This window comes from Scyliorhinus canicula, chromosome 2 (assembly GCF_902713615.1).
Source record: "Scyliorhinus canicula chromosome 2, sScyCan1.1, whole genome shotgun sequence".
Taxonomy (NCBI): Eukaryota; Metazoa; Chordata; class Chondrichthyes; order Carcharhiniformes; family Scyliorhinidae; genus Scyliorhinus; species Scyliorhinus canicula.
In genome coordinates, this window is record NC_052147.1 from 108,210,614 (window position 1) to 108,220,505 (window position 9,892).

A 9,892-nucleotide genomic window follows, 5' to 3' on the forward strand; every position below is an offset into this window, starting at 1 on the left:
GCGGCCTCCAACGCCGGAGTGAAACACTCTGGGTTTCACTCCGGCGTCGGCTGTTTCACTCCGTTTCGGAGAATCGCGCCTTATGCCTTTCAGCTAAAATCTTACACGATTGCAATTAAATTTTTAATTACAAACAGTGGCCAGCTTAAATCTAAAAATAGACGGAAATGTCTCCAATACCACACACCAAACATTTTCTCTCTCTCTCATTCACCCGGAACCAGCTAGCCAGAAGAGACACAAGGGACAGAATTCTCCATTCCTGAGGCTAAGAGTGGTGCCGGGGCAAGATTCGTGGACATCTATGACAGCAAAATTGGCATTGCACATGTACCAATTCAATGACCGCTTAGGGGCTAGCACCAGTACCACTTGGAACACAATTGATTCCAATGAGAAACGGTGCCAGATTGGCCGGGTTCAGGGTTAACACTCAGGGGGCTGACAAGCTGCAGCCGCATACACACTTCACTCCCCCACACACATTATCCCAGCCAACAAGATGGCCGTGAGGAGAGCTTCACCAAGAGTTAGAGATGCTGAACTGAAGACCCTGGTGGGCATGTGGAAGAAAGGCGGACGACCCTGTACTCTGGAGTGGGAAGGAGGCTGCCAGCCTACCGTTTGCCGGGCTTCGGCGCAGGTGGCCGAGGTTGTCAGCATGAGGACCAGACAGCAGTGCTGAAAGAAATTGCACGACCTCCTCAGGGAGAATGAGTAGACAGCACTGTACCCCTAGCACCCACCCCTGTCGCACAGAACCCCCTTCCCCCCAAACACCTCCATCACTCCTAGTCGGCGAACCTGGAGGGGATCAAAGCGTCCCATGCGCGTCATAGATTTTACAGTGGGGAAGGAGGCTATTCGGCCCATTGGGTCTGCACTGTCCCTTGGAAAGAGCAGCCTACCAAAGCCCACTTAGCCCAGGCGCTCATGTGATGCAGCCTCCTGCGCCTGCCCGGACACCATGTCCTGCCCATCTTCGCCCTCCCCCGCAACCTCCTCGTTGGACAAGGCCTGACATTCATCCTATACTGGAGGGCCCCTCCAGAGCAGTCCAGGCACCTCACCCGCTTCAGGATGCCGAAGCACTGCTCTATCACAATTCTGGTTGCTTCATGGGCATCGTTGTAGCAGGTCTCTGCGCCTGTATGTTGCCTCCAGATAGGTATCATCAGCCATGACCGCAGTGGGTAACCCCTGTCGCACAGGAGCTAACTCCCCAGCCGTCAGGACATGTCAGGAATCGTCCAGTGTGCACACTGCCCAGATATCAGGCACAGGTGTGCATGATGCGCATCTGATGGTCACACACCAGGTGCATGTTCATCGAGTAGAACCCTTTTTGGTTTGTGAAGACCGGCCTATCATCTGCAGGTGCTTTTAGGGCAACATGCATCTCATTGATCACCATTTGGACCCAGGGCATCTCAGCGATGACAGCGAACTCTGCTGCCTGGGCATCCTGTTGGGCTTGTTCCGCATTGAAATGGATGTATTGAGCTGTCTGGGCATACAGGGCCTCCATAACGGCATGGATGCACCTGTGCACCGAGATCCGTGAGATCCCAGACAGGTCCCCACTTAGCACCTGGAAGAATTCCGTGGCGTAAACGTTCAGGACGACCATCACCTTGACGGCCACCGGGAGCGGGTGTCCTCCCCCATATCCCCGCAGTGCCAGGTATGCCATGATCCGGCAAATCGTGCTGTCCTCCCGCTCAACCAGATTCTTCGACGGCATGCCCGGTCAGGCAGATCCTTGAATGACAGGTACTGTCGGGATTGCACCTCCTCCCCCTTGGCCTGTTGGGTGGCCGGCTCTCCAACCTCATCGGCTGCCTCCTGTTCCTCTAGGGCAGGCGCTGCTGATGCATGGTCCTCCTCCTCGAGCAGCTCCAGCTTGTATAGCCTCAGGCATGCCCCAGGGCTCAACCAGCAGAAAGACCACCATTGCTGGTTGTATTCCAATACCCATTGTCTGCAGGGGTGAAAGGGCGACATGTTAGCATGGTGTGTATCCCCATGCCAAACCAGGTCCAATGGGCTACATGGTGATCCCAGCTGGCACTGCGAACCCTGTTCTCACATGCCCCCCCCCCCCCCCCCCCCCGCCATCTCCACACCCCTGGCGCCATCGTTGCCCAGCATGGTGGGGCCTTTTGGCACTGTCGACAATCCCTGCTGCCAGGGATATGTTTGGCTGGTGCTGCCCATGGCAACTGAACGCTCCACGGACCCCCTCTGGCAGCCTCCTGTAGGGGCTACTGTGGGACACGTGATGCCCCGTCATTGAGTGGCAGCTTTTGCGGGAGGTGATGGCATGACGGAGGCTGGGGTGTGGGGCTGGTGGAGTGCGGGCACCCATATGGCCAGTGGCAATCTGCACGACCAGGGGCAAAAGAGGGTGGTCAGTGGGGTGCACGCAAGATGGCTACCTCGCAGGCCGCGGCAATGGCGGTCCATACCTGGACACCCCGGACACATGGGGGGTCAACCAGGTCCCACGGCCCATCCTCTGGTCACTGCCCATCACCCACCATCCCCCTCCACCCAGCCTGCTGTATAATGAATGCTCCTTCGTGTAGCATAATCTGCTTCCTTGATGTATGCTTTGACAAAGGAAGGTCCAGACTTTGTAATGAGTTCAATATGTTTATTGAACTATTAACACTGTTTTTAAATTAGTTTGACTCTCCTGCTAATTTAACTGTAGTAACTCAGTCTAACTAACCAGTCTACTCTCAGCCACGTATTCGGTGTGATGCCTCTGATCAATTTTGATGTAATTTCCAGATGTCTGTCTGTGGAAAGAGGCAGAGCATGTGTGCCCTGTCCTTTTGTATGGGTTGTGAAGTGCCCCCTTGTGGTAATGCCACCTCTGGGTGTCCTGATTACCCATTGGTTGTACCCTGTTGTAATGACCCATTGGCTGTATGTCTGCATGTCATGACATATCTGGTGCTCCCTCTAGTTGTTACTTAGTTGTAGTGTATTTACATTAACCCCTGTGTATATACAGTGATGTATATCACCACACAGCCAGCCCGTCAAGTGTAAGGACCGGCAGCCCACAGAAGCGCCTCTCCATTTGCTACCTCCTGTATCTCACTCATCAGCCACGGTGCCTGCTTCCCAATTTTTAAAAGTCCAAGTAAACTTGCTGTCGGGAATTCCCCCCGATGGAGGCAAAGGATCACGGAGGCCCTGGAGAGTATCAGATCAGGCCCTCTAATGATATGCCAATGGTGTTTACTGTCTATAATTGACGATACTGTCGAGGCACGGGATGATTGCGATTTGGCGTGAATCTGGTGCCCACCACGATTTTGGTGGCAAGAGATTTTCTGGTGTTGTCCGATGGAGAATCCTGCCCAAGATATCCTTGCAATCAGCGTTTAGTCACGTTATATATGACTTTAACCAAGGGAAAACATTTACGCAAATACATGAAATGATAGGGGCTGGTTTAGCACACTGGGTTAAATAGCTGGCTTGTAATACAGATCAAGGCAGCAGCATGGGTTCAATTCCCACACTGGCCGCCCTGAACAGGTGCCGGAATGTGTCGACTAGGGGTTTTTCACAGTAACTTCATTGAAGCCTACTTTTGACAATAAGCGATTGTTATTATGGCCGGGGGATACAAATTACATGTACTCATAAATAAAGGATTCACAAGAATAACACCAATAAGGGCCAACTAATGTGAATGAGGCTGGGATGATGTGAACTGAGCAAGGATCTGAGCATACAGAAACAGGTGGACAATAATCCCGATGTGAAGTAGCTTTGCTGAGAGAGGTCTCAGGGATTAGCTCAACCGAACAAGCAATAAGCCACTGTGACTTCAGCTTTGGAAATCTCCAACTTCTATTTCTTCAGTGGACCAAAATAGAACCAACTATGTCACCTTTTGTGGGTGTGTGTGGGTGTGCGTATATGCACATGCCCATGCATGTGTGTGTGTGTGTGTGCATCATCAGAACAGATGCCATGGAGACAGAGAAGCTGGGAGAATGGAATGGAGTGCTTGTAGGGTGTCAGCAAGTGTGGTCGAGGTAGCTGTGGGAGTCAGTGAGCTTATAAAGAATATGAGTTGATAGCCTGTCAACAGAAATTGATACAGAGAAGCCAGGAAAGGGAAGAGAAGAGTTGGAGTTGCACTAGGTGACGAGAAGTGCAGAAATTGGAAGCAAAGTTGGCAAAGCTTTCCGATTCAGAGGGACAGCAGGCAATGGCACCCATTCAATCACCAGTGTATAGGAAAAATAATTCAGAGATGAGGCCTGAGTAGGACTGGAACAAGACATAGAACATAGAACATAGAACAGTACAGCACAGAACAGGCCCTTCGACCCTCAATGTTGTGCCGAGCCATGATCACCCTATTCAAACCCACGTATCCACCCTATACCCGTAACCCAACAACCGCCCCTTAACCTTACTTTTATTAGGACACTACGGGCAATTTAGCATGGCCAATCCACCTAACCCGCACATCTTTGGACTGTGGGAGGAAACCGGAGCACCCGGAGGAAACCCACGCACACAGGGGGAGGACGTGCAGACTCCACACAGACAGTGACCCAGCCGGGAATCGAACCTGGGACCCTGGAGCTGTGAAGCATTTATGCTAACCACCATGCTACCCTGCTGCCCCAAAGCTGTTCCACATACTCCCAAATAAGGGAACCACCACCCTCTCACCCTCTGTCTTCTATGTGATAGCCAGTTACTTATCCAATTGGCCAAATTTCCCTCTATCCACACCTCCTTACTTTCTTCATGAGCCGACCATGGGGAATCTTATCAAATGCCTTACTAAAATCCACATATACAACATCAACTGCTCTACCTTCATCTGCACACTTAGTTACCTCCTCAAAGAATTTAATCAAATTTGTGAGGCAAGACTTACCCTTCACGAATCCTTGTTGACTATCCCGGATTAAGCTGCATCTTTCTAAATGGTCATAAATCCTATCCTTCAGGACCTTTTTCATTAATTTACCGACCACCGAAGTAAGACTAACTGGCCTATAATTACCAGGGTCAGACCCCAGTCCCCATCTGGGGAGAGAATACCAGAGGTGATTGTCTCCCTCGACGCAGAAAAGGCCTTCGACAGGGTCGAATGGAAATACCTCATAGAGGTACTGGAGCGGTTCGGGCTTGGAACAGGGTTCACCTCCTGTGTAAAACTCCTATATAACGCTCCCCTGGCGAGCGTACGGACCAACAACACCAACTCCCGATACTTCCAGCCGCACGGGGCACCAGACAAGGATGCCCACTGTCCCCACTGCTGTTCTCTCTAGCGATCGAGCCATTAGCAATTGCACTCAGAGCAGCAAAAAGCTGGAGGGGGATCCGAAGGGGCGGCAGAGAGCACAGAGTATCACTCTATGCAGATGACCTGCTCCTCTAGATTTTGGACACACAAAGCAGCATGGATGGAATCATCGCGCTCCTGAAAGAGTTTGGCACCTTCTCGGGCTACAAACTCAACATGAGCAAAAGCGAGATCTTCCCGGTACACCCACAAGTAGGGGGGGGGGGGGGGGCAGCACTAACGGAACTGCCGTTTAAACAAGCCCAACACAAATTCCGCTACCTGGGGATCCAAATAGCCCATGACTGGAAAGGGATCCACAAATGGAACCTCACCAGTCTGACGGAGGAAGTAGAAAAAGACCTGCAAAGATGGAACACACTCCCGCTCTCCCTCGCGGGGAGAGTCCAGACGATCAAAATGAACGTACTGCCCAGGTTCCTCTTCCTGTTTAGATCCATCCCGATCTACATCCCCAAGGCCTTTTTCAAAGTACTAGACAAACTAATCATGGCGTTCGTATGGGGAGGGAAGAATGCTAGGATCCCAAAGAAGGTCCTACAAAAAACAAAATCCGGGGTGGGGTGGGGTGGGGGGGGGGGGGGGGGGGGGGGGAGGCTAGCCCTCCCAAACCAACAATTCTACCACTGGGCGGCAACGGCCGAGCGAATAAGGGGATGGATCAAGGAGCCAGGAGCCGAGTGTGTGCGCGCGGAAGAGGCCTCCTGCATGGGGACCTCCCTCCGGGCCCTCGCCACGGCAGCACTCCCATCCCCACCCAAAAAACACTCCAGCAGCCCGGTGGTGATAGCCACCCTCCAGTCCTGGAACCAACTACGCAGCAATTTGGCCTGACCAAAATGTCGGACAAAGCTCCCACCTGCCACAACCATAGATTCACACTAGCACTGACTGATGCCACCTTCAAAAAGTGGGGACAGGACTGAGGGACACTGACAGTCATGGACCTATACACGGACGGTTGGATCGCAACACTGGACGAACTAACAGAGAAATTCCAGCTAGCCAGGGGGAACGAACGAAGGTACCTGCAACTCAAAAACTTCTTACGAAAGGAGACAAGGACATACCCACAATCGCCACGACAGACATTACTGGGAGAGTTACTGCACGCAAGCATCCTAGATAAAGGAAACTATAGCGACATGTATCACCGACTGGTAGCAAGGGCCGACACCGTAATGGAAAGAACTGGGAGGACGACTTGGGGATTGAAATAGGGTGGGGACTCTGAGGCGAAGCACTGCATAGGGTCAACTCCACCTCCACGTACGCAAGGCTCATCCTGACACAACTAAAAGTGGTACATAGAGCCCACTTAACAGTAACCCGTATGAGTAGGTTCTTCCAGGAGGTGGAGGATAGATATGAACGGTGCCAAGGAGGCCTGGCCAACCACACCCACATGTTCTGGTCTTGCCCCAGACTTGCGGGGTACTGGACAGTGTTGCTCGTTCTGGTGAGTGCTTTACACTCAATTGGCTCTGTTTTATTACGTAGCTCTAGAGTCGCCAGGTATCTTTCTGATACCGCCACGAGGTTCAAGTTCAAGTTCAGATCAATGACTCAATACACCAGTTAGTAAGGTTCAATCAAACACATTTATTATTACACAGTAAATCGATACTCATGCAACTAATACTAACGGACTAAACTATTCCTACCACTATAAGCCAATACTTATCTTCGATAAGGGAACACACTGGATCAGGGAACAATGGCTTCTTGTTCTGTCCTGAGACTGCAGGCTTCCCAGTTGGTACGGGCTAAGGGGTCAGGAGTGTCTACTCTCATAGCGAGTGTTGGTTGGACACTTATTTGCCGGTGTGGCTGTTGGCCAGGCCTCTCCTTCTCACGTTCAAGTTCTTAGAGAGCTGCTGCAAAGGTGTTCTGCTGGGAGGGCCGGCTAAGAGAGCGAACTGGACTTGGGATCTGTCCTTTATAGGTCCAAGGGGCTTCGCGCCCATCTGGGCGGCCCCTATACCTGCTTGCAATCGATTGGACCTCATACCAATCAATTGGTTTGAATTCCCCAATACTGGGGCTGTTTCCCGATCGCTGGGCGGTTCTTGGGGCTGTTTGTAACTTATTGTCCGGGACTCCTGCTGGCGCCGAAGAGTCTGGCTTGACCTTTGTTATTCGCGATTGTGTCCATTGTGCCCGGGAATCACCGGGAATCGCTCAATTAATATGCGCAACTGTTAGTTTCAGTGCTGTCTGGTTTCTTTGCAGACAGAATACACAGGGAGATTCTGCAGCCTGCCTGTTTTCCTTACATTGTCCTGTTTTCCCTGCATGCATTTCAATTCTCCATTTTGTGTCGGGCAGTGGCCAACTTCGGTGGCTACAACAGCCTTCTTCGAGGCAATGTCCAAAGTGGTGGGGATGAGGGTGGAGCCATGCCTGAAAGTGGTGGTCTTCAGGGTATCAGACCAGCCAGATCTATTCCTGGCGAGGAGGCAGATGTCCTTGCCTTTGCCTCCCTGATCGTCCGCCGTAGAATCCTGTTCGGCTGGTGGTCAGCAGCACCACCCAAAGCTGCAGACTGGCTGTCTGACCTCTCAGAATCTCTCCAAATGGAGAAAATCAAATTTGCCATCCCAGGGTCAGATGACAGCTTCCACAGAACATGGGAGCCATTCACCCAATTGTTCTGGGACCTGTTTGTGGCGAACGAACAAGCAGCAGAATAGCCAGGTAGCCAAGAATCAGGGGAAAGTAGCCAAGGCATGAGAGGGTGGGATAGACTGGGGGAGGGGGGACGACAGCTAAACCTAAGAGGAAAGAAAGGCGAACCACAGGAGAGGGGCAGGGAGGGGAAAAGGTGGTAGAGGGGGTGGGAAGGGGGGGAAGAGTGAAGAGACAGGGAATAATAGAAGAGACCCAGAGAGGTGGGGGGGGGGGGGGGGGGGGGGGGGGGGGAGGGGGGAGAGACAGGGGAATGATCGCCGGAAGGAAGGCACAGGAAATGAAAACAAACTTGGCAGCTACAGGAACAGAGAGCAAGGAAAATCCAGGCGAAATAGGGGATGAACGACTGAAGCGGAGGTGAACGCGAGACAACAGCAGCAAAATCCGTCTGGGAGAAGCAAGTGACACCAACACCAGACCCATTTGCGTATTGCCCTCTGTAATTGTTTCTCTGGCACCCAAATGTATATCTACCTCCCCAGTTTCCTCCCCCCGCCCACAGATGACGTACAGAGTTGCTGCTGTTGAGCTGGTGCATAATACCCTACCAGTTATTTTATTTTACTTTTTATTTTTTGTTATGTTTGTGTGTGCTCTTCTCTTCTATATATATGTATCTTATTCTGTGAACATGGTGGTAAATATACTTTGTTCAAAAACCCAATAAAAAACATTTATAAAAAAAGAGAGCAGAGTGAAGCCAGTCCAAAAAGATTAAGAGTGAGTAAAGGGAGCATAGAAATTGAGATGGCTGCTGTCACCCAACAGTCCTCAATGAAAAGGCTGAGATAGGGTAAGAGATCAAAGGATGGTGTCTTAATAGGGACCAACTGAGCCATAATCAGACCTTTGGTCCTGTTTCCCAGGCGGTGCCTGCCTAGGGTGCATTTTGTCCTGGAATTGGTCTAAGTCCACTAGTCTTTGTCCAAGCATGCTTTTACCTAACTTTAGGGCTGTGCATAGACAGCGGTGACTTATCCTCAGGGGTTCTGGGTGCACGTCCTGGGATGGTCAACTGAGTCTGCCATCCCATGCTCATAAAAATCAGCAACACCCCACGCCGCCCTGTTCACCACGCTGTTCTTGCAGGTTTGGCAGCAACCAAAAGCCGCCACCCTGAACACCATTCTTTAATCTCTTCCCGGAAGGTTGGTCGCCTTGGAAGAGAGAACATTGGAGACACGGGAAAGGGGCCATTGAGAAGGGGAAGGATTCCTGGCTGAAACAGCAGGTTTGGAGGTGGGAGCAACAGGAGAGGAGTTCAGTGTTAAGGTGGGGATTGGGGTGTGAGGGTGGAAAGCAGAGCCCTTGGACATGTGCTGCTCAGTGCATGGCTGCAACGTGCTACACCGCCACAGCCCACAGAGGGAGCAGGGACTGCGCCTGCGCCTCAGTCAGACCCCCGCGCATGCGCGGAGAGGCAGGCCGCTGGCGGGCTCAGCTCCCGGATTGCCGAGTGTTGAGGGCCCGGCGGCTCCAGCAGTGGCCGCGGGGTGGACCCGAAACCCCAGTGGCCGCTCCCCTTCCACTAAGCATGAGCTGCACGTCATTCGAAATTCTGACCCAGGAGATCCGCCTCAAGCGAGGCGCTTCAGGTAATGATCAACCGAGTGGGTGGGGGAGGGGCAGGTAGACATGAGGAAGTGGGGGGCAGGAGGCGGTGAGGGGGGGTGAGGAGCGGGCAGAAGGGGGTCAGGAGGGGGGGCAGGAGGGGGGGAGGAGGAGTTGAGGGGGGTCAGGAGGTGGGGAGGAGGAGGTGAGGAGGGGGGGCAGGACGGGGGGAGGAGAGGAGGGGGGTCAGGAGGTGAGGAGGGGGGTCAGGAGGTGAGGAGGGGGGTCAGGAGG

The 9,892-nt window shown here is 52.5% G+C and overlaps 1 protein-coding gene across 1 annotated transcript in view; it reads left to right on the plus strand.

Annotated features, from left to right (window-relative positions):
* Positions 1–9,457: 9,457 nt before the first annotated feature.
* LOC119956999 (synaptojanin 2 binding protein) overlaps positions 9,458–9,892 on the plus strand; it is a 41,344-nt gene continuing 40,909 nt past the window's right edge. The window contains exon 1 of the mRNA XM_038784585.1: positions 9,458–9,642. Within this exon, the coding sequence (XP_038640513.1) occupies positions 9,582–9,642 (61 nt within the window). The 5' untranslated portion in view covers positions 9,458–9,581. The remainder of the gene's footprint in view (positions 9,643–9,892) is intronic.